Source organism: Aulostomus chinensis, chromosome 2 (genome assembly GCF_037954235.1).
Source record: "Aulostomus chinensis isolate RoL2024-O1b breed Wild chromosome 2, RoL_Achi_v1.0, whole genome shotgun sequence".
Taxonomy (NCBI): domain Eukaryota; kingdom Metazoa; phylum Chordata; class Actinopteri; order Syngnathiformes; family Aulostomidae; genus Aulostomus; species Aulostomus chinensis.
This window is the reverse complement of record NC_141321.1, coordinates 27,907,908-27,933,097: the sequence shown is the minus strand read 5'-3', so window position 1 is coordinate 27,933,097 and position 25,190 is coordinate 27,907,908. Positions and strand designations below refer to the sequence as shown.

General features: G+C 42.3%; 1 protein-coding gene across 4 annotated transcripts; it reads left to right on the top strand.

Annotated features, from left to right (window-relative positions):
* Window positions 1-637: 637 nt before the first annotated feature.
* Window positions 638-13,188, top strand: ube2q1 (ubiquitin-conjugating enzyme E2Q family member 1). Of its 4 annotated transcripts, none has more exons than XM_086188472.1 (14): window positions 638-1,035; window positions 1,176-1,359; window positions 1,734-1,838; window positions 3,514-3,636; window positions 3,939-3,992; window positions 4,387-4,527; window positions 5,095-5,179; window positions 5,721-5,781; window positions 5,884-5,974; window positions 6,070-6,128; window positions 6,234-6,282; window positions 6,406-6,501; window positions 9,188-9,254; window positions 10,101-13,188. In XM_086188472.1, the coding sequence occupies exons 2-14, from the start codon at window positions 1,201-1,203 to the stop codon at window positions 10,130-10,132; spliced, it is 1,122 nt and encodes a 373-aa protein (XP_086044598.1). In that variant the 5' UTR covers window positions 638-1,035; window positions 1,176-1,200; the 3' UTR covers window positions 10,133-13,188. The 4 variants fall into 4 exon arrangements, with proteins under 4 accessions (XP_086044598.1, XP_086044578.1, XP_086044588.1 ...); XM_086188452.1 differs by having other exon boundaries at window positions 638-1,082; XM_086188462.1 differs by having other exon boundaries at window positions 638-1,100.
* Window positions 13,189-25,190: the final 12,002 nt, after the last annotated feature.

Here is a 25,190-nt window from a genome sequence, read left to right as displayed (position 1 = left end):
ATTTGATCCCATTGACAGTTGAGCTAAACTATCTTAATGTGGTTGTTTTGCATGAAACCAACTATGCCCTGTGTCATTTACTAGTTTCTGACTTTTAGAAAGGGCATAAAAGTAAATTTTCCCTGAAACTACTGCAGTCAGTGAGCACCACCTAAAATTGTCCAGAGGTCCAAATCACACTTTGAAAACCCACACCATGGGACATTAAACTGAGTTTTTACTGGTGGAAAAAGTACATTTGCTCCAAAGTGACAAGTTCATATCTATTTGCATGGCGGAGGTCCATTTCTGAGCCTGTGAAAACATGTAGCCTAGATACACATACATTCAGCAATGACAACCTGTATGCAAATAAATCTAATTTTGTTCTTTTCAAGTTTATTGTATCAAACCATCATCACCATGGAAAAGTAATAATTTCAGCCATCTTGGTGACACTATAGCAAAGTATTACAGAGTAGTTTAACACTTCAGCCCTGGGCTTATAATGAAGCAGGCACCTAACTAGATCCCTCCTCCTAATAAATAAAGACATGTGTCAACACGAAAACTCATTGAACAAAAATGATCCACTGTCATAAACTTTCCTGCCTTCTCTTGCCCTGAAATGCGTTGAAAACGCGCTGAATGCTGGGATTCTGCGGGAACAGGGAGATTGCAGAACGCCATCTTTAAACCCCACAAGAGGCCAGCAGCTACAGTTGAACACCGGGATGAAACACTGTCCCCTCATCGGGTCATAATTCAGTTCGTGGAAATTATGTGTTTACTCCCTAGTTAAGTGATTAACAAGGAGCCGTGCGATGGGAGTGAGCGGAGCCGACCACGGGACGCCGCACCAGCCTTAAAATGTTGTTATCATAGGCAGACAACAACAATAGACGGAAAGACAACAACAACGGACTAGCTCGCTAACTCGCTCGCTGGCTTTGCCGAGCGCTGCGCTCTTTCAGACGCTAACTGAAACCAAGCTAACGTTAGCTGCTTCAACGGCAAATCTGTCTGCCTACGCTGAAATTTGACTCGACGCTGATGGTAACTTGCACTGGGCATCCAGATACATCCAGTGGGACAGCCTGACAGTAATTTGCCACTTTAAAGTCAGAATTTACCTTGAAATATTTGTTGTGGCTTAGCTAGCTAAAAGCTAAGTCCCGACTTCTCCCCCTCCCCAGCGGCCCAGCCGGAGATGCGTGGAAGATGTCGGTTTCGGGGCTGAAGGCCGAACTGAAGTTTTTGGAGTCCATTTTTGATCCAAACCACGAACGATTCAGGATCATTGACTGGAAACCTGATGAACTGAGTTGTCAGTTTAATGTGACAGGGGAAAAGCTGTTAATAATCCACTGTAATATAACGGTAAGGGACACAAGTGCAAGGGTTTATCTACGCTTTCTATGCTGGTCGCTAGTGAGCTAAAGTTAGCTGGTTAACTTGCTAACCAGGTAGCAGGCTACCTCCACAACGGTACCGCTGATGCTATGCGGGGAAGGTTTTGCGTAGTTTGATTAGTCAGGATAAATAGGAACTGCGCAGTCTTAATTTTGGTGGCATCATGTTCTCATAATGCGACAGTATAAAGTGTTGATCAGCGTTGGTTAGCTAACACTGTGCCCTGAATGCTAAAGTCATCAATCCAGGTTTTGCACTGTTTACTGACACAATGACGAGGTTAAATCTTTCGCTAGAATAGCACTTTACTCTTTGGTTCTGCTGTGTTGGACTGTCTTTAGGAATCTTATCCATCTACACCTCCTATATGGTTTGTGGACTCTGATGACCCAAGCTTGGCTCAAGTACTGGAGCGTTTGGAGGATGTTAGAAAAGGCAGCACCCTGGTAATTATCCCGATTCACTTGTTTCACACATCTTTTGTCGACACTCTGCGAGGTTATTATGTTGTCAGTTTTGATATGGATTATTAAAGAGGCTCTAAACACCAAATTTGTCTCAAAATCATGCGAGGCAGATATTTTAGATATTCAGTTAAGTTCCTGACAATTCTCACATGTCTAAACAGATTTGATACAGCCACACTCAAAGGGCTTTTATTGTATGTCTGTGGTATTTGGCATATGACTGGTGGAAAACAGTTGACTTGCTTGGCTTAACAAGTTGACCAGGCTGCCTCTCAGCAGGACCATTTTCTTGGCATTATTGTGACATAATACCAGTCTGCTGTGTCAGAAGGAGGCAGATAATTGTGGTGCTAAATAGTCTTCTGGCCCTTCTTCATTTTGACATTATACTGGCAAAAATATGTTGTAAAGCCAGTGTGCCTGTGTTGTTTATGAATCTTGCACACACCATTCTTGTTTGTTTTGCTTTAGCCACACATTGTCCAGCTATGTAGGTAGAGTTTTGGCTTATTATTATTTTCATTTTCATTTTCAAGATGATGCTAATTATTTTCTTTCAATTTTATAATTGTTGCACAGATACAAAAAAAAACAACAACCCAGAACTTCAACCATATGCAGTAAACTGTGTGGCACTGAAATTTCTGAAAGGTTACAACCATGTCTAACTGCACAGAAATGCTGGCTGTGAAATTATCATTGGAACAATCTTTGCAAGATAAAAATCATTTATACGCAGTAATATTCTGATTTTAGGTATTCATGCCTTGAACAAAATAAATGTAGCTCTAACTTAATGTACAGTAAAGCATTGTTAATATCTGGTTTGGTGGAGGATAAACCATCCCCTTATGTGGGTCGATGAGATCAATCTCTGTAATGTTGCTCAGAAGTTCTGTTAGTGTTTTGTGTTTGAAGTGCATCAATTTTGGCAAGGCTAGACACAGTAGCTCATGACAGTCTGCCATATCGGGTGACGAGTCGTGACTTCCTACATTTATCTATAATAAATTCAAATTCATAATTAGCCCAAGTAAGGGTACAAGATATTTGATTTTTTGATATGCGAATTTTTTTCCAGCTGACCTAGCTGATATTTACTGATCTCGAAACTGGTCCATACGTGTAGATATTGTAAGTTTCTTTGTTTCCAAACATTTGGAAAAGCCCATTAACCACATATTTACCACATTGTTTCCTCTATAAACAAGAGATGATGAACAAACAAGAAATTAGCAAAACTGGGCTGATATAAGTATCTGCAATTTGACAGATATTGATATATTTGAAAATAATCAATATTGGATTGATATAATGACATATTGCTATTGTACTTTCCTAAGCTGAATTGTTTTGCTTTCCTGGCAGATTCACATTGGTCCACAATATCTGTCAGAATACACTGCAGCCCACTGCTTGGCGAATGATGCAAACATTACTTTTCTTTGCCTCACACAACTATGAGTAACTGCTTGGTGGGGGTTTTTTGTGTTGTTTTTTTTTAACCCATTTGTCAGTTGCCAGGTTAATGTTCTGAGTGCTGGTGATGATCAAAATATGGAAACTACAATTGTTCATGCCTCCTTAAGTGTATGTGACATCTGTCGCACATCTGAATGTGTATGAGCTGCTTACTGTGGTTTGTCTCCTGCAGCTTTTACAGCAGCTGAAGAAGCTCATTTGTGACCTTTGTCGGCTGTATAACCTTCCTCAACATCCTGATGTGGAGATGCTGGATCAGCCCCTGCCTGCAGGCCCAGTGGGACAAGACCGAAAGGCAAGGCTGCCCGCTCAAACCTTCTCTGTGGCTTGGCACACCAACACGCTGTCACTTGATTAATTCTAGGATTTACCATGCATATTTGAAGGAGGAACTGTAACTGTAACCACACGTGTTTAATAGAAAGCTGCCTACATCACAAAGGACCTAAACGATTTACATGAAGTTGCTGTCTGAGTCGATCAGTTCTCATTGTCCTCTGTTAAATAACACGATGAGCCATTGCAGTGAGCTACTTTATTCACAGTTTAGTGTGTGTGTGTGTGTGTGTGTGTGTGTGTGTGTGTGTGTGTGTGTAGCATGGGACAGAGGAGGTCACATCAGAAGAAGAGGAGGAGGAGGAGATGGGAGAAGTAAGTTGAACACTTGATGTATTACTGTTACAGTGTCGTGCTGAGTGATGATGCACACTTCTGTCACTCCCACCCGCTGTAGTCACACTTGTCACACAGAGCCATGTTTAGACTGTTGGAGTTGCATGTGGCGATGTTTGCCCAAGTATGATGTGTAATGAGAAGAGCAGTGCGATTCTTAGGTCTTGATCTTACCCCTAGATTGTACATAAAGATGATGTTGCCTGGCACTTGGATTTGATTTAAAGTTAATATTTTCTGTGTAATGAAATATATGGAAGTTGAATTGTTCCTTTTGTCCTGATCCCAACTTTTATCCCTCAGCTTTGTTTTGATGTGTTCCTGGTAAAAAGTGTTTTTTTTTTAAAGGATGCCATGCCTATGTCTCAAACAGGACATAGAGGATCTTGACCACTATGAGATGAAAGAGGAAGAGCCTGTGGATGGGAAGAAATCTGAGGATGATGGCATCGAGAAAGAGAACCTAGCCATCCTGGAAAAGATCCGCAAGAACCAGAGGCAGGACCACTTGAATGTAAGTTCTACAGTGAAGGACGTCAAAGGATGAAACTACGCACTCACTTTTAGAGATGTGACTCCATTGCACAAAACATATATCTACCTACAGGGTCCTCTCGACACGTTGCACTATGACGGCAGCATCTTAAGGTAGTGAAGTGAGAAGATATTTAAATCAATTACCTGACAGTTGGAAATGTGACCCGTTTATTAATGGGCTCCTGCAGCACATCATTGTCTTTTATGACCTTCAAGCTAGCAACATGAAAAGATTTTTTTTTTTTTGTCCTGGCTCACAGCTTGCTCATGATTCTGTTCAACATCTCCACTATGGGGCTATCCAGGTATCTGAAATGTGTCAAATGTCATTAAATCCCAAAGTATGGAGCCAATGATGCATTTCATGCTCTTATTTTTGAACATCTCGAGGGTCACTGAAACAGTCTCATGAGTTGTGGAAATTCGAGTATTGACGTCTGGTGTTATAAATCTTTCTCTTTGATGATGACCAGATAACAGGTTAACATTGTAGGAAAGTATTTTCTTCTTCACTTCTACTGTTGATATGATTGTTATTTTCCAGGGAGCTGTGTCTGGTTCAGTCCAAGCCTCTGATCGCTTAATGAAGGAGCTTAGAGAGATCTACAGGTCTCAGAGTTACAAAACAGGTATGAACTTTCGAACGAATCGGACTGAGAAGAGGACAATGGCAGAACAAAATAAACAAACAAAAAAAACACTAGATGGATTCCAACTTCCACTTCCACAAATGATCAAATCTCCCCTCTTACTGTGATAGATGAGCATTGTTGGTAGGCAAACCTTTTTCCAATCTCAGCCAATGATGCAGAATTGGCCAATAGTGGTGTGATACATTTGACATTTTGCCTCACTGAGTCACTTTCTATGGAGGACAATGCACATATCTGTCATATTATTCTTTTTGGAGTAAATTTACACTTGTGCCATATTGTTAATGTACATATGTATTCTGTTTTATTGTATTCCTGTAATTCTTCTTTGCTTGATGTTTTCCTACTTGAGTGGGAACCTCTGCAGTGGTACCCAATTTCCCCTCAGGGATCAATGAAGTATTTCCGATTCTGATTAATCTTCAATTATAGAATGAAAACAGATTCAATAATGACGGTGGTTGCTGGAGCTAGCACTGGGGGGCGTCTGACTGAAACATTCAATTCTTCTTTGCAGGCATCTATTCAGTGGAGCTTGTTAACGACAGCCTGTATGAGTGGCATGTCAAACTAAGGACGTAAGTAGGATCTTTGATCCCAGGACCGTGTTCTGTTATCTAGTTTTCTCGTTTGTTTGTCAGAATAAATCCTGACTGAATGCATAATTTATTGACCAACAGTGTGGATCCAGATAGCCCCTTACACAGTGATTTACAAGTCCTAAAGGAAAAAGAAGGAATGGATTACATTTTACTAAACTTCTCATATAAAGTGAGTACATCGACTTTTCATGAATTTAAATGCAACCCTATTTGGGAGTCTTTGAAGTTTTATGAATTAAAAATGTTTGCGGGTTTTCTTCTCAGGATAATTTCCCCTTTGATCCGCCATTTGTCCGGGTGGTCTCGCCTGTGCTGTCTGGGGGGTGAGTTCATTATGTCTGCACATTTTAGGCTTTTTTTCTATCCCGAATTCCATGTTGAGTTTGTTAACAAACCTTCCTCTGTTTATGTGTTTGTTCCTGGTTTAGTTACGTACTTGGAGGAGGTGCCCTGTGCATGGAGCTTCTCACCAAACAGGTTTGTTGAGGGTGATTCAAATGTGGAATTTGTGCTTCATTAAGCGAAAAGATCCTTTGGACTGTATTTGCATCTGTTTTACATTTTGATACTTATTCCTAATTGGCACTGGGCTTCTTGCAGGGTTGGAGCAGTGCCTATTCCATTGAGTCTGTCATCATGCAGATCAATGCCACTTTAGTCAAAGGAAAAGCCAGAGTGCAATTTGGAGCCAATAAAGTAAGTAAGGAGATTCACCTCAAATCCAGAGATGTCATTTAATGTTGATCTCATGATTGTGACTGTGACCTAGTAGCTCAGGTGTCTGTGATCTGATTGGCTGTGTGTGACAATCACTGGTTTCTGTATCAAAGGTTGACTCAAGGCTTGTTGGCATTGACTTTTTTTTTTCTTGACTTCATTCGCTGGCCTTGTCTGTGACATCTGAAATTTTCTTATAAAAAAACCCAAACAAACAAAACAAACCCCCAGTCGTATTTCTTAGGTTATTTAGTGTAGGAAACACAAGGAACATGCGGTAGTTAGTGCATCATTACCTTAAACATTTGTTCTTTTCAAATGGAGTTCCTCCCCTTTTACTTTAGAAGTGCATTATTGACCGACTGGGTGTCTTCTGTCTTTTTAGCACCCAAGGACAAATACATCAATGCTTCTTTTTTAAACTCATGCCATATGCACATTGTAATGAGCATGTGAAGATGTTTTAATCTGATGGCTTTCCCTAACATTCTTTCTTAAAATTTGACTCCTAACTTACTCTGATAGGTCTGACAGTTTAACAGTATGCTAAGAGGATGTGAGGAAAAAGTCAAATTATTATGCTCGTCTGACTAAAACTGGATTTCTAGTCCACATGAAATAGTGTGTTACTGCTGCAGGTGTACTTGTTCATCCCGTAATCTGCCGGGTTTTCTGCATGTATTCTGTAGGAACATTGTGGTGGTTTGTAACTTTGAGTTTCGACCAGTGAAAATACAAGGGTGTGTAATCATGGCAGTTGACTCTCCGGCCAAAATTAGGTGTTTCTGGAAAAGATACAGGTGTTATGCTGTCTCAGTCTAAGGAGTTGTCTGTCTGATGTTCATAGTCTTTGAATGTAAGGCTGTTTTGATAGGCACGCCGTTTACTGCTGGTTAAATTTGGGTGTTTTGGTTGTGATGAGAAGAATTGTGGGAAGTCTGATTGCATCTGATTTTCATACATTAATGAATATGTCAGTTCTTGCCCTGTTCATGTATGCTGGGATGACAGCAGTAGTCCATTCAAATAGCCTAATAGAGTTAACTATAGATGGGCTGCAGTGTTGCACATGACTCCACTGCGTGGTAGTAGAAGTAAAAAAAAGAAGAAGAAGAAGGTGTAAATGTCGGGTTCACTCTCAGCACAATCTACTCTCTGTCTGCCTTAAGCTTGGCCAGTATTGCAAAACTGTTTTCCTACGTACTTGGAACAACATGATTGGAAGGGGAATTTCAAGTTAAGTGACAATACAATATTAATGTTGACAACAATGAAAAGGCTGCAGCAAGCGTGGGACAAAGGCAGTCCACTCAAAGCACTTGTTTTTACCACTGACAGTCTGAGATTATAATCAGTCTAACTTGTTTTTGCTGTTGTGCTGACATGCTTCAGTGTGTATACCTGCCAGGTCAACTCAAGCTAATAATGTGACTTCAGCTGATCTCAGATTAGCCGGTTCCTTCAGGAAAGAGTGCTCTCTTGTACACTTACCCTCCCTGATTGACCGGCAGTAGTCGTCCTGGTCAAAATGGACACTGCAATGGTGTTTTTATCCTTGAGTAGTTGCAACTTCAGCGTGTCCCTGCGCCCCAAAGGTAATCTAGGAAGGCTTTGCAAAATGTTGCACATCATGTTTATCCATCCATCCATCCATTTTCTATACTGCCTATCTGTTAACGGGGGCTGGGGGGGCTGGAGGGGCTGGATCCTATCCCAGCTGACATTGGGTAAGAGGTGGGGTTCACCCTTGACAGGTCGTCAGTGTGTCGCAGGGCCACCTGGAACTCTTAGAGGTTCAGTATCTTGCTCAAAGTTACTTTGACATGGTTACGGGGGGAAGTGAGGATCGAACCAGCAACCCATTGGTTGCTAGATGGCCACTCTACGAGCCATGCCACCTGCATCATGATTATATATTTAAAATCATCTTTAATAACATTACACTCTTTGTGTAACATTATTCCTCTCTGTCCCAGAGGGCAACTCTCACATCTTCCTCCAGCGACTCACCTCTCAAACACTGATAATAATAATCCCAGACTGGCAGTCCCACAAATAAGTACCTTTTTAATGGTACTGTACTTGTGGGACTTACACAGATGCCTCATAAATGTATGCAATGTAAAACAACTGTTAGAGGTGCTGAGCCAGGTCTCATGCAAATGCTGATATCTACTAAGGGGGTCAAACAGAGCTGCAATAAGGAGCAGCTTAACCAGTCTGACAAATGACAGAGAGAAGTTTTTAATCCTCCTTTCACCAAAAACGTAGATCTAGCCATTTTAATGGAAGTTTATTGTTTAGTCTCCTATGATAGTAAACTCAATCTTTGGGTTGTTGTGGATTGTTGATCAGCCTCTCAGAGGTTTGTGGACATGGTGATGATTACACTCATTTAGACCAGACTAATCAAGAAAATAATTGTTGGATTATTTGAAAATTTTGTCAATTTGAAATTGCCACCCATTTGTCGGAGCCGTTTGACATCAATGCGCAGATAAGGGAATGTGTATTTATTACCTTGCTCCCTAAACAGATTTTTCTTTAGGAAATTGGATATTTTTTGCTTGTGTAAAACAGCTGAGTGCTGTTTTCCTGTTCTGTGCAGTCATCATAAAGCTGGTGCAAGCTCTGAGGTTGTCTCCATTTTCATCTTTTAATGCAGAACCAGTACAATCTTGCCAGAGCACAGCAGTCCTACAAATCCCTGGTTCAGATCCATGAAAAGAACGGTGAGTGTTTTTGGTCTCCAGTTTCATGGAGTGCATTAGTGATCATGTTAACTGAAACCAATCCCCTCATGTATCAAAGTATAAGGTGACGAGTGCTTGAGCTGTTGTCCAGGTAGCAAACACGAGGAGCGTTCCACACTTGAAGTCAACGTTTAACCGTTAACATCATGGTTGTATAGATTTGTTAGCAGCATACAGTTAACAGAAGGAGGTTGAGATCATCACGCTTGTTATTCCCCAACATCTCCTCTGTATCCCCCTCTAGGGATGTAGTGGAACCTGAATGTATAATTCAAGGAAACAAATATTTTTCTACCCAGAGTTATTTGTTGTGTTCTGAGGAGAAAAAGTCAGACTGTCTGGTGCCAGGTAAAAGTTTAGTTCTCTCACAGGTTAAACTCTGGAATATTGATACTGTGTAAATTAGATGGGCAGGGACACTGAATTTCACCTGCTACACACGTTTACTCATGAAGTCAAGGCTTTGTGATTTTGAGTCAGGTGTTATGAAGCTCTTAAATGCATACAGTAAGATCTGAAAAATGATGACCTGGCTGAGTTTTGTCAAAATGCAGAACTCCTGGTGCCCTCAGCCCACCCCCGATCGTTTGTAGTGAAATGTTTTGTGATTTATGGAATCGAACAGACTGACCTGTGAATGTAATTCTTCCCTATCAACAGAACACAATGAATCTCTTAAAAACAAATGGAGGTCAATGAGCAGATGTTCAGTTACCTCGACTGAGACCGTACTGGGAATCTGGGTGTCAGAGGGAGCTGGAGATTGGGGATTGGTGCTTCCTGTCTAATCATGGGATTTTCTCTGTTGTGTTTTTTCCCCTCAAGGATGGTACACACCCCCAAAGGAGGACGGCTAAAATAGACTCTTGCCTTTCCTGCACTGGGACCATATGTCTTACATTCTTTTTTTTTCTTTTCCTTGTGACCAAGTTCTTTTTTTAAAAAAATGATACAAATCATTTTGTTCTACAGATGAGAGTTTGAACTCCAAAACAAATTCCTCATTCAGTGACCACCCAGAAACAAGCACACACAGACCCCCCTTTACATTCATCAGCTGCCCCCCACCCCCCAGGGGGATACTCTCTTCAGATATTTATCTCTGTACATCCGTTATCTGATTCGATCTCATGTCACAACTGCAACATTCATCCAGCACTCCAGGAAAATGGTGGACTAAATATCACGCAAGCTCACCTTTTGGTTTTGGCGTCGAGCATGCCGAGGTACCTTGCTGGCTGAGAGTTGAGAGGGGCAGCATGGCTTTATCCTCCAGCAGTGGCTACATACGGGCTGTCTGGCCACAGATTGCGTCTGAGAATGGCATGGGACATTGGCCGATATGAAGCAGCGGTGGCTGGAACGGACGTATAAATGCTGGTGGTAGGAACAACCACTGCCTTCCTCTCCATGGGCGGCCTCTGTAATATTGTGCTCCTGTATTATCTTTGTCATGCCAAGAACCCTCCTCTGGATTAAGATGCTTCTGAGGCTCGCTTGCTTTTAAACCTCTCGTCTTTTAAAGCTTGAAGCCCCGAGGTGGGAAGGAAGACACAGACCTTTACAGCCTGGCTGGGAAACTTGGAGACCTTTTTTTTTTTTATAATCATCATCATCACAGGCTGGCGACTGAACCTCTTCTTGTCGGAGAGGTTTGGTGTGTGTCTCGGCGGGAAAACGAAAGGAACATGACCAGGCAAAGCGGTGGCATGTTGGAAATGGATCACACTGTAATGTAGTTGATTTTAACATCACATGTAAACATGTAAATTTGTATTTCTGCAAGAGGATTTAATTGTTTATAATGTAACCTTGTCGGGGTCTTTGGCTGGGCAGAGACTGTTTTACTATACGCCCGTGAATATTAACAGCAGGGGCTCAGCGACTTCTCAAGACCCATTTAGAATAAGAAAAAGTTGCTCGATGGATACTCTTGCAGAAGGAAACAAAAGTATACCACGTTCTTATGTAAGCTTAATGACTACTGCGGTTTTGTTTTTATTTTAATATTGATTTGTAACCCTTGTGTTATTGGCAACAATGACAGTACCATTCCCCATGTTTGATGGCACCTCTTACCTACAATGGCCATAACAATAGTGGCTTTGACACAGCTGTTTCTGGCATTCCAGAGGTTTGGCTACTCATATCTAATCACTCAAACCGGATGAACCTCAGTAAGGCTATGCAGTGAAGACACAGTCTCGTGAAGTCTCGTTATACTGAAGAAAATTCGTCTTAGTCACCTGCTTAGTTCTTGTAGCTGGTTCACGCCCTGACCACTTTGCCAATCCTGCATTCGTGATAGTCTGGGGACAAAGTGACCTTTACCTCCTGGCTTTTCCTTGACCTCATGGCTTTTTATTTGTTTTAAACACAGCCAGTTTCAAATTCACAGCAATAGTCTACTGGCTTCACACCTGGGAAGTTCAACTGGAGCTTGTTCCATTTCCAGAGCACTTGTTCAGGTTTGAGTACTATTTGGACCCGGGTATTCCCATTAGCACCTCTTTGGTTACCATTCTGAGCACCACTGTACCCGTCAGCGTGCTGAGTTCTTGATGTAATGTGAATAATATGCAGAAAACTGTGTGGACCATTCCAATTAATGCAGTTACACATTTGTTGTGGGTGTTCTGTTGTGTGGTTATTTGCATTGTTTTGAGTATATCGTCCCGAAAAACCAGCATAGAAAGCTTAGTTCTGCTAATTCATACAGTCCTTCCTCCTCTCTTGAATTTTCTCAGTAATATTAACCTCGGTCACAACACCAATATCTGAAACCGGTAAAGATGGTCCAAAACATCCAGTACGTCAATGAGACTGCTAGGACACAAGAAGCCCCCCCACCACCAACACCCCCCCCCCCCCCCCAACACACACACACACACACACACACAAACACCCTCCGGCCTTGTTTTACCACAAGGGAAATTTCAACATGACTATGGATCTTTGGCATGGTTGTTAGCTGTTGTTATACCATTGGTATTCACCCCAGCGTTCTTTGGAGAAGCAAACTCAGGAATACATACTGCACATTTGGTTTAGCAAAGGATTGCTTTAGTGTACGTTCATAAAAATTCAAGATTGAATCTTTTTTTACGGGGGTGCCATTTAAAAGCGATGCCCCTCTCTAACTAACAGGAATTGCGGTGCGGTTTTCGTCATGTGATTTTTCGACACTCTGAATGCCGTTAAGGTTGCTAAGTAATTTTTAAGCAAGTTTTGGAACGATCCGTTATCTGGAGCAGGGATTTCAAGCACCCCTTATATTATCCTGAAGAGTTCACAACACCTCGTCTCTTTGATATTGCTGTATTTTGCATGTCAATATATCAATGGGTGTTTTGCCCCAACCTAATGAAGGTAAAGAGTGATTTGAGTTAGGGGCGTTTAAAAAAGAAGAAGAAAAGACTCGATGTATCCTTTGTTCATGTTTAGTTAACTCCTTGTGGTTTCAGGCTCATTCTACCTGTGCATTGTTTCTTGAACCAGGTCAGATTCTGTAGGAGACCTCGTGGTCTTTTATACCTTTAAAGACGCCAGGATTCCCAATCAAACGTTACAGTCCGCGTGCCATCAGAACAATAGTGAGCCTCCATCTTTCTCTCGACCTCTAGAAGAACGGTGTAGCCAAGTCTGTTGTGAGTCTGAATGACAGCTTCTCCTACACCGACTTGTCTGACTAACACACCTCTGCGTTGGCTAGCCAGATCCTGATCTGAGGTCTGAACTAGTCGGGTTCTGGGTTCCTTACCTTGCTTCATTATCTGCGGTGGCCGGGTTATAAATTTATGCACTGTTAGCATGCTTTGGTTTGGTTTCATTTTTTCCATTCCAAGGGTGATTTTGATCATGTTAAGTAATTTGTAAACTTGCATCAAGTTTATGAATAAAGAATTTTATGAAATATTCCTTCACTCGGTTCTTATTTACAATATACTTTTTAAAATGTGGAATAATTCCACATAAACCCTGCAGCCACTGGATGATCACGCGTGTGAACACGCCGTCCTTTAGCACATCGGAGGAACGCTGGCTCTTCTGAGATTGAACATCAGGCGTAATGAAGACCACCAAAGCTTGTGTCGGGTTCCTGTGTCTGATTAGAATTTAATCCAATTGTATTCATTGTCACAGCGACGCAGCTGAGAGTTCCTGGTGCAACTGAAGGGTCGCACCATTAAATGAATGGCAAATCCTGCACCTTAGACACCACATGCACACAGCGATCCCAGTTACAGCTGGTACAAATCCATCATTCCACATTCAGCAGCCACTTGCGCTTTATGGATAGATTTTTGTGGAAAACCTGTTTACAATACTTTCTATGCCATGTGACTGATACACACCTACATGTATTTTATTTTTACTGCTAAATCCGCTTTATAAGAATATTTCAATCCAAAGCTAATCTTTTTTTCTTTGTTTTTTATTTTCAGGAGCCCTTTGACATTTGGCCTCGTGACTCCAAATCAACATCATCGACTGTTTTTAGACGAGACGATATAATTCTGAATTAAGATATTTATAACTTGCATTTTGCACACAAATTTGATATTTAAAGTTTAGTCCTGCCTACTTTATTTTGTACTTCCCCAACTCTTCCTCTCTTTTCCCAATTTCGATCCATGTTGTGTGTGTGTGTGTGTGTGTGTTTGTCATCTGCTTTCACCACTAGATGGCATCACAGCACTGTCTCAAATCTTCAAGTCTAGTCACTTCCCAGTAGTTCAGTCTGCTGATGTCATCAGCGGTCGGTGCTTCTTTATCCCTCTCAGTGCCGCTCTTATCATCTCTCTAACTCACTTTCTTAAAGGTTGAATGAACAATAGGATCGTTTGTTGTTGCCAGAGGTGTGAAGTGATCTGCACATTTGGAAACGGCTCATATTCTCCGTACATTTCTGTGATAAACAGCTGAATCAATGTCTATCAGGTTTTAGGAGAAGCAGGAGACCGTGTAGGTGGCAGGATAATCTGCCCTCTGTTCACTCTGAAGTTCAATCTGTTGTGCTTATTAGAAAGCTTGCCAAGGAGTTTCTCTCTCTGAAGGAGGAGGCCCAATCTATTTTTTGGTTTGTTTTTTTAAAGCTCAAAACCATCTTGGAACCACACAGCGCGACATTCTCTTTTCCAAGCTTTCTCTCTGGAAGCTTGATGGTAAACACAAAAGCTAGAACACAGTGAGGAAGACGAGAGCAAGGATGTGACCTCAGACACTTTCTATTATTGCAGGAGGTTTTATTTTTGTATTTGTGTGTGGATTTGGCTGACTGACTTCTTGACTGTAGTGAATCAGGCCTCATTATTCCATTTCAGCCTGTCATTCGCTTCAAGCACAACAACAGTGAGGAGACCGACCGGGCTGTGAGGCCGTGCATCTCCGTGATTAAAGCGGACACTGAGATGGAGAGAAGTCGCTGGCTTTACCTCGCTCACCCGAGGCCAGACCAAGCAATCCATGGACTGCATTCAGAATCAGCTGCAGTTCTTTGATACCCTGCAGCTGAACGGTCAGTTTGACCACTGCTGTTTTCATGTCCATCAGTAATAAATGAGGATTGAGCCCAGATTATGACCCAATCCCAAATGAAAGCTTCCAGATTTTTTTTCGTTTGTAAACCTCATCTGTCACTCTCATAAAGCTATATTACAAATAGATGAGCAGGCAGGATTGAAACTTTTTTGGTACTTGTAATTAGGTTTGACTTCTCACGGTCTCCACTCCATATTTTGGAGTTTTCAGTGGTCAAACTAAAGCGACGCCTGTACCCTGACACGTCTGGTCAAACTGGCAGGAGAAAAGCAGACGCTTCACTTCAAGCAACCGGATCAACAAACGCCTTTGGTGATGTTCTATGCTTTTTTTCTAAGAGTTACAGCAGCATCTATGCTAACCTCCTCAGGAGCCACCATTGTTATTTTGACAGTATTTCCTCCCCAGGCTGCTGAGACACATCATATAAGTCATGGCATGATGGGGATCTCCTGGGATCTCCTGATTTTACAAATCCAGCTGGCTTGCAAGGTTAACATGTCTGGCCCTCACCTTTTCATTTTGCTGCACCGGCTCCCCACGGCGGTTTTCTTTATTTCTATCGCCCATTTAAAACAAAATCAGCTGACCAAAGTGCCCGAAGAGCAAAACGTTTCATTTGAGGACATCCGTCTTCATCATTCATCTCCCAGTCCTTCCCTTGAAGGTGAATTGTGCTACCAAACCAAGTTAGCACCCCCCGTTCCAATTTTGATTGATACTAAAGCTGAGCTAACCAGCTGCTGGGACCAGTCACATGCTCATGTAGCTGCAGCTGAGAGTTCAGCGTTGTTGTTTTAGTTTTGTCATCATTTGAGCTTTTCACTCGTCTAAAATGATACACAGGTGCAAAATAATGCTTACAGTGTAATTAGTACAAGACTGCAAGAGCCTCTCCTGGTCAGACTTATTTCATGAGGCTAATAGGATCAGTTGTTGCCAGCTCTTCTGGTCAGTGTCCCAAAGATAAAGAGAAAGAAAACCAGATGCTTTTACAGACAGCAGGTGCTTCCTGGTATTAATAGACAACCACCACTTTTATTGGGCTCTGTGTGAGCCTTGTTAGAGTAGATTGAGAACACAGGCACAGAGCTCCAGTAATGACGCCTGGCTTTGAAAGACATAGAAGAATCAGAAGCCATCCCACTGTGACTGTGAATGACCCGATGTTAGAGCCGAGCATCTGGAGAGCAATAAGCCAGGTGTCGCCCCCAAAGACACCGGCAATACACCGCCGTAAAAGTCTGTACAGCTCACACCCATGCAGCAGCCAAGTGTTGCCTCCCAGTTATCACGACATTCCAAGATAAAAGTTCAATCAGTCTCCGTAGCTACAGAGGAGCCACATCAGTCCTTGGTGGGAGGTGTCTCCATACTCTTGGCCAGCTATTGACAGATTCACCTTCAAGGGCATGAACATGAAGTGGTGCTTGAGAGAGAGCAAAGAATTGTACGTGAATGTTACTCTCAAACTCTTTTGAGCACAAAATGCACAAACAGAAGAACAAAAAAAAAGAGTGGTAGAAGAATAGGTTTTTTTTTTTTATAGATTTTGAGTTAAATTCCTGAAATAATGTCTGTAGACATAGAAGGAGGAGAAAGTGCAAAGCAGAAGGTTCCGGATACGAGTCCTGCCTCAGGCACGGGATCTTTCTGTGGAGTCTGCATGTTCTCCCTGTGCCTGCGTGGGTTCTCTCTGGTACTCCAGCTTCCTCCCACAGTCCAAAGACATCAAGAGGGGACGAGGCTGATTGATACTCTAAATTGACCGTAGGTGTGACTGTGAGTGTGAATGGTTGTCTGTCTCTATGTGTTGGCCCTGCGATGGACTAGTGACCTGTCCAGGGTGAACCCCACCTCTCGCCTGAAGGCTGCTGAGATAGGCTTTGTTGCATTGATGTTCATCTTATGCATCTTTTGTGCAGTTTGTTCACAGGCGAACAGGTTAGCTGGGTCACGAGGCAGGGTGAGGGATGAAGTGGACCCAAATGCAGACGAGGGGAAGGAGGGTGCACAAAAGAGGTTATTCAAAGAGACTGGAGGCTTGAGACTGGAGACTTCTGACTGCGGCTCGTGACTGTGACACTTGACGTAGACTTCGACATCACGACACTACAATGACCCAACCAACACAAAGGGGAAACGGAGAGGTTAAATACAAGAGGGAAAATGAGACACAGGTGGTGCAACAGCCAGGTGAGACACATGAGGTAATCACAGGAGGGAGGTCAGGAAGACAGGACATGACTACAAAGTAAAACAGGAAACACAAGACAGGAATTGTGACAAGCTGCGCTTCCAGCGATTGCATTTAACGACATGAATCAATTTATGATTTCATGATTTATTTAGTTTATCTTTCTGAAAAAAAACCTGTCTCATAAACTTTTGTTTCCCACAGAGCAGCAATAATCCCAAATCCAATCAAAAAAATCGATTTATTTTTGGTCGAGGGGATCCAAGGCGTTAACTTCTGGGCTGGCCTGTAAAGGTACGCCATCCCTGCAGCACTTTAATGTGAACTTGAGAGGCATTTTTAATTCAGGAACTGGCTCTTCATCTGCTTGACAAAAAGGACTCTAAAGCTCTTTGGTTCACTTTAATTTCAAATGCTCAAAGTAATTAGGTGGATTAAGTTGTGAAAAAAAGGATTTCATAAAACAACAGTAACTTTGTAATCTTATTCGTGCTATTTTGCAAATGAAGTAAGAACCACTTAAAAGTATCGTTTTGCTGCACTTCCTTCTGTTCTTTGCATCAGCGAGGCTTCATGTTTCTCAGGTTGTCCATCAGCCCGTTCATTGTTCGCCCAGTGAACGTGATACCTCAGGAACACCTTTTAGGAATTTTGTCAAATTCGGCTGAAATTTCCACTGAGACTTTGTGGAGTCCTGCTACTTTATGGTATATATAGATTTTTTTTTCTTATTATTCTAGCTGTAAAATATGCTAAGAGAAATCATGAATGTTAAAATCCATTTAATGTTAGGAGATATAGAACACAGCAATGAACTGGCGATCCATCCAGGATGAACCCCGCGTGTCACCCAATGTCAGCCGGGATAGGCTCCACCCCCCACCCACCTGTGACCCTTAATGCATAAATGGTATAGAAAATGGACGGATGGATGGATGCAAATACAGAACACTGTGCAGAATACATTTTACATTTCATTATCACGTCTAGTCCAAAGGGGAAAAAAAATGAAGGTTTTGCTTAAAAAGAAATCCAAACACAATGAAGCAAAGACATCACAGTACTTGCACTTTGATGGCGGGTGCCAGTCTAATTTAATTATTCCTAACCCAAACATTTTAAGAGAGCACAATTACTTGCAGCAGCACAGAGAGACTGACCTTCACTGGCCTACTTTCATGTATCCATGAAAAGATTCACTTCAAATGTATTCACAGTTTGCAGCAGCATTCATAATCAAGAGGTGGCAGGCATGCAAGCATTACGTTAAAAAAAGTCCCTCAAAATCCAATATTCCCCGGCTTATGTTAATATTAATGAGCATCGGCATTTTGCTCCATATTTTGAAGCCTTCAAGGGTCCTTTCATTCAAATCAGATAACTCTTCCAGTGAGGACGCTCTGACGATTATTCAGTTTCCAGTCACTCAGAGTGAGGTGTCTTTGAGTGTATAAATATGAACACTTCTTTCAGCAGGCTTGTCATGTTGCTGAAACCCTCTTTAGCTTGGTCCCAAAATGACCAAACAAAGCCTCATTTCTGGCAATAACTGTGGAGGATATTTCACCTTGGACACGTGGCCTGTTTGTCCTCGGTGTGCTGAACGATAGCCAGGGGTTCACTTCAGCGTGACGTTATGCTTCCCTGCGCAGACTTATGCGTCAGATCAGGCTAAATGGATTTCCATTAGAGGGGCTATGACTTATTCTTGATGCTTACTCAATAACATGTGGTCACTGTAGCAGCAAGCCCCCCCCCCCCCCCCCCCATGGAACAAAGGACAACAAAACCAAACATGTATGAGGCCTGATGGAGTTGTGCATGCAGGCATTAACGGTAAAAGAAGGGCGTCATCGGCACAAACAAAACCCATCGGCTGCACACTGGCTGAAATTAAGTAATAAAGGACATCTGGACAATATAAATGGAAATGGGTTGTGTTGAGATGCTTCAGCAGCGACCCCGGTTGAAATCACCCATTCTATCAACATCTGTTTATATAGGAAGAGCTCAGGGCTGTAAGTGCACATTATGTTCCTCTGCTGGTATGTATATACCTCCTCAGCACCATGTCAGGACTCAGGCAAGACCTGCATTGAAGGATCAATAGGAAAAGCAATGATCTCTGTGAAATGGACCATCCATCTTACTGTAATTCCTATATGCAGCTACCAGACTGCAGGGAAGAGATGGACCTGAATTATTGTCAAAGCATCGATCTGAAGAAGCATCAGTCTCGTCTCTCATTAGAAGTTCTGCGGGATCTTCACGAAAATAATGTGGCAAAGATAATTAGAAACAAAGAGTCATTTGGGTTGAGTTTGGAAGCAGTTTATCTTGACAAAAAAAGCTGCAGCCGTGTGACTGGAGATCCACCAGCAACAGTTCACGAGTCCCGCCATCCTCAGTCTACGTGGAGAGGTTTAATAGTCTTTCCAAATGTTCCACTAGAACAAGAGAAAAATAATAACTGATGAACAGACGCTTAAAAGGAGAGACGAAAAGGACATGTTCAAGAAAAAATCGATGTTATTAGCAGCTGCCGCCGATCCTTTCACAGCACTCGTCTGCAGCAGAGAGCGAATTAGGCATCTTAAAGAAAATTATCATCAATTCCATCACAGTTTAGAGGTTTTCTTCCATTTTTCTGAAGAGGAACTCTAAGACTCTTGCAGATGCCACTGCTGACAAAAGCAGCACATTTTTTTTTAAATTGTTTACTGTGTTTGCATGATTGCATCAACTGACAATCTCTTTTATCATTTCTGGAAACCAGTGTCAGACATTATTGTGCTGTGTTCTCTTATTAATGAGGTAGTTATGGGTGGGCAGAACAACACGCACTCATGATCCTTCCATTTTCCAGAAAACAATATAATTTAGAGAGCCTTTGAACACTGGGTTAATTTAGCAGTAATTTACTTTTATATGGACAAATCTGAAAAAAAAACTATAACAAACAGATACAGAACAGCAGGTGTCAAGTCTCCTCTACCTCCTCACATGGGTTTTTCTGACTATGAGGTGTTTACTATTGACTCTAAATATAAAAGCCTCTGATTGGCTTTGGTGCAAATCAATATTTACCCTTTCCACCCTGGACCAGCGTGTCCTCCCATGACTGATGATGGTCCTTCAAAGCACATCATCTGGACAAAGATTTTCCCTGATGGCTTCATCAGGTGGAGATGCTGAGGAAATGGAGTGGAAGAGTGGGAGGAGGGGAGGAAGAGGAGGAGGGGGGAATGGAATGGGGTGGGGGATGGAAGAAGTAGAGAATGGGAGGAGAGGGTTGAGGGACCTCCTGGAACTCTGCTAAAAGGACCCCTTCTTCTTCATCTCTCACCTTATTTTGAGAAGCAGCAGGAGGATGTGAGGAAGCTGGTGACAGGCGATCAGACGTGAGGGTACTCAGAGCTGATAGATGGGATTTCTACAGGGGAGAACAGAAAAGACTCCATTACTGTTGGACATTCACTTTAACTAAATGGGCTTTTTGCCATGAAGCGAAATTTGAATTGCTATCAGTACAACGTGCGGTGAATCCTCAGGATTAGTGTTCGTCTTAATTATGAGCAGGGTGGCTTTATCCCCTCTAGACACAGAAATTCAAAGCACTTTTTGAGTAAGAAGAAACAAAACACAACTTTGCTCCACCTCTTCGACAAGATACATAAAGTTTCAATAGTGGTAAAGATAGTTTCCTGGCTGCATAAAACTGACATCTTGAAATCCAATTGTTTCCTCCACACACAGCTGAAATTCCCATTGAGTACAGATCATCGCTGTCTGGCTGGGTGAGAGCCAAAGGTAAGAGTCTTTATAAGCGAGATAAGGCCTCAGCCTCGCCACTGATAAGTATCTTATCAGCCTGTCGCGCGCCTCTTGAACTCACGGCGTATTCCTCTTGTATAACAGAATGTTAGAGCCCGACAGCTACTTGCAGATACATTACTCCTCTGTTTGCTCATTTGCACATCCTCTTCAAAATCATCCCTTTTGACTGTGTATCCATTAACTCTGGAATTATTTCTCTCAGTTAAAAAGGGGGTCACGCTGAAAGTGAATTCAGTGACATTTATTATTCCAGTTCCATAACCATTTTTTTTTCATCTGTCTTAGTCACGGTTTAGTTTTTTCAGTTGTCCAGCATTACTTTTCAGGTTCTTGGCTTTTCCTGCAACTTGGTAGAGGCCTTTAATTTTCAAATCCATAATTACATCTCCTAAATAGATGTCCTTCGGAGCCTCCCGGCTTGATAGGAGAGAAGGTTGAACCAATTTCACACACCCGAGCTTTATCAATCTCCCAGTTCATTCGCTTCACAAAGTGGCTCCCCTTTCACTGGTGAGAGCAGTCGATAGAGCACGGCTACCCGGATGAGCAATGCTATTAAGAAGAGGCCAAAACGAGGGCGTGGGCCTCAAAAAGAGGGCTTATCAGCAGCAAGGGGAAGGTTGCAGCCATCTATCCTCTACCACGGGTGGGGGGGCTGACAATCTCTCCACCTTCTTTTCTTTCTCCTGCTACCCCTACTCCTCCTCCTCCCCAAATGACTCAGATACACACGGCTGCGTTTCAACATGTATCTGATACCTAAGATAATGATTATCTTAGCCAGGACAAATAGATTCCTGCTAATCATTCCTCACACAGGATGACAAACAGACAGACAGACACATGGATTGATTTATAGAGACACTCAAAGAGCCGTGCTGAAGGCAGGCGTTGTAGTTGCAAATGCTTCTGCCGGAGTTGGAGGTACATTTACTCAGGTGCTGTACTTGAGTACACACTCAAATACGGAGGTATTAGACAGTTTTGAGTAATGTTCCCTCAGGTACATTTGCTTCCTCAAAGGTACATTGTTGGTATTGGTATATGATATCGAGGCAAATCCTTCATCTCCAACAGGGTAAAGGTGAGCTGAAGGGTAGTTGATCCTCTTTTTTTAAGTCTTTATAGTTTGTAAGTATTTCAACTTACTTGATTATTTCAAGTTTCTACCATTTGCACATTTGCTCTATTATTATTTACTATTTAGCTGATTATAGACTCACAGGATAAAAGCGGTTGCTGCATCAACAAAGAGCATTAACCAGGAGTCAGAAAAATAGGAAAAATAACTTTTGCACCAGACATTTAAAATTTTTGACATGGAAGCAGGTTCCAGTCTCTCCTGCTTGTGATATTACGATCGTAGATGATGACAATTACAGCCATTTCCATGGCAACTGAGTATCTGCTAAGAAGGACTGTGTGCCAAAATCTGACTATGAGTGAAAATTTCCCCATGACAGTATCGTTTCTAACCCTGGGCCTCACAGCCTGACGTCTCACTCTCACCAGGACATGCGTGCCTTCAGCCGACCTTTAGGGAGCAGCAGTGCAGCAGTCAAGCACATGACGAATAACACCCACGTGGCCTCTGTCACATCCTTGAATCAATTCTCTGGTCTCCACTGTGATAGCATGCAACATCCCTTGAACACGACACTTTTTAATGCCACTTTGCATGCACATAGCAGATATGTCAGAAGAATGAGGAAGCAGAAAGCAGCTATGACAAAAAAATGGCTCATGTGCCATGACAAAATCCATGTGAAAATGTTACGTTTATGTAGTCACTGTAGCCCTGTTGTAGGTTTAAAAGAGCAAGATGTCCCGCGACTTCTGTATTTCTTAATATTGCAATACTAGCTTCAGTTCCTACAAGATCATATTGACATGTTTTTCTTGAATGAATTCTTAAAGAACATGCCATAGGCTTTCTGAGGTAAAATGAAAATGTGATTCATAGTTATGAATGGTCCATGTGATACAACATTGGTGGTGGTATCTACAAGTCTGCATGGTGATGCAAACAATGCACGCATCATTTTTTGGCACTCTACTCTTATGCTAGCGACATTAGCTGTGGAAATGGCAGGAAAAAAAAAAGTCATATGTTAGCAGCACAGTTGCTAATTCTAGCCAGAAGCTTTTAGCAGCAGCAGCATATTTGAGAAAACTGGGGTTTTTTTTTCCTCAAAATTAATTACAGAGTAAGTGATGTTTTGAATCAACGCCGCCAGTCCTGAACTCAGTCCAACTCACCGACATACCCCCCCCCCCACCTGCTTCATATGATTAGCAGCACACGTTCTCCTCTGATTGATGAGCAGTTCCACCCTACTGAATGGAGAAAAGACAGAATGTTTGATGGATGGTGCCTAAATCCTGCTGATATTTAATGTATCCTGTATTTAATGACCTGCTCTCAGAGATTTGTATAATTAGGTGAGTGCTGGTTCAGAGATCTAGGAGGAATAAACTCATCATCTCTGACCTCACAGAAATATGTGACATGACAAAGATCTCGTAACACCTCAATAAATGATACTATAAATAATAAACTTTCCATGTGTTTTGATTTAGCTCATTTATTTTGTTTTTGTCAAATCACATGTCATCTCTCAAGTTAAAATTTGCCCTCAGTTGTTCAGGAGTCTCAACTATAGGAGCACTGGGGGAACAGAAACTGGCCCATTTACCTTTAAATGACCCCTTATATGTTTTAAATATGCTGGTTTGGTATGAATTTTACTAGCCATTAAAAAGTGACACCAGCTATGGTGAGTTAACATCTCAAGTTGGGACCCTCCAACTTAATTCAGCTCTAATAATTCAGTGTAATCAATCAAAATGTCATTGTTGAGGCTGCTGCTAGCCCACAAGCTAGTGATCTGACAGTATGCTAATCAGTTAGCTGACATGCTAAGAGTTCCAGAGGACGTATTTCTTCCTTTATCAAGGGCTCAGCAACTAAAATGCTTCAATCCTGACATCTGTGGTGTTGAAGGGGGCTCGGCAGGTGAACAGAAGGCTGAAATAATCCCTCTGCATCCTGACATCTGCACAAAGAGCCTCCTGCTCATTGATGCTGACAGCCTTACCTGAACAGAATGGCATTTTAGACTGGGGGGTTGGGCACAAGAAGACCCCTGTTCCTCTGAAACAGAGATTACAGAAATATATTTTCTGTCATACATGCCCAGGATAAAACCCCATGTTTTTCCCATGTCCACATGAGGTTTAGGTGCACGGTGGTGCAGTGGTTAGCACTGTTGCCTCACAGCAAGAAGATTCTGGGTTACAAACCGAAAGTGTGCCCCGGCTCCAGCACAGGATCTTTCTGTGAGGAGTCTGCATGTTCTCCCTGTTCCTGTGTGGGTTCTCTCTGGTACTCCAGCTTCCTCCCACAGTCCAAAGACATCAAGAGGCGTCTAGGCTGATTGATACTCTAAATTGACCGTAGGTGTGGCTGTGAGTGTGAATGGTTGTCTGTCTATATGTGTTGGCCCTGTGATGGACTGGTGACCCGTCCAGGGTGAACCCTGCCTCTCACCCAAAGGCAGCTGGTAGAAAATGGATGAATGGACATGTGGTATCACATGTGGTGCAGAGTAAGATGTGTCCAAATGGTATATCGAGTTGTAAAAGGTCAAAAATGCACAATTGTTGAGCCTGGAATATAGTTGTAACTTTTTTTTTTGTTTGTTTAATTTAACTTTTTAATTTTCATGCTACAATGTCTTACTGGCATATCAGGTATGTTTTGATAACTCTTCCTCATGTTTCAGATATCCTCTCTTCACCCCTTTTTTCCTATCTATCAACCAATGTCTTGTTGGTCTTTACGTCTCTGTGAATTTAAGCCTAGTCTTGCGCCTTTTGAGTTGCTACTTTGTCAGTGTTTGGTCATTTTTCATCTGTAACCTCCACTTTTTATGTTTTTTTGATGGATAACATTTCTTCTACTGTTCTCTGATGGCCGAAGCATCAGCTCATGTGTTTTTGATGAAGTGCTTCGAGAGACTTATCAAAGACTTCCTCTGCTCATCACCACCGGACACACTGGACCCCCTGCAGTTCGCCTATCGCCCCGGTAGGAGTACTGACGACGCCATCACCCATGTCCTCCACTCCACCCTCTCCCACCTGGACATCGGCAAAGGGAACTATGTGCGCCTGCTGTTTATTGATTACAGCTCAGCCTTTAACACCATAGTTCCTCACAGACTGGTCACCAAGCTGGTGGATCTAGGGCTGAACCCCTCACTCTGCTCCTGGGTCCATAGCTTCCTGACTGGCAGACAACAGGTGGTGAAGGTTGGTGCGCACACATCCACACCTCT

Bases quoted from the DNA above. Each gene is read 5' to 3' on its own strand.
- ube2q1 (XM_086188472.1), top strand. From the start codon at position 1,201: ATGTCGGTTTCGGGGCTGAAGGCCGAACTGAAGTTTTTGGAGTCCATT. The intron at 1,839-3,513 runs GTAATTATCCCG...TGTCTCCTGCAG, and splicing joins TTAGAAAAGGCAGCACCCTG to CTTTTACAGCAGCTGAAGAA. The intron at 3,637-3,938 runs GCAAGGCTGCCC...GTGTGTGTGTAG, and splicing joins CAGTGGGACAAGACCGAAAG to CATGGGACAGAGGAGGTCAC.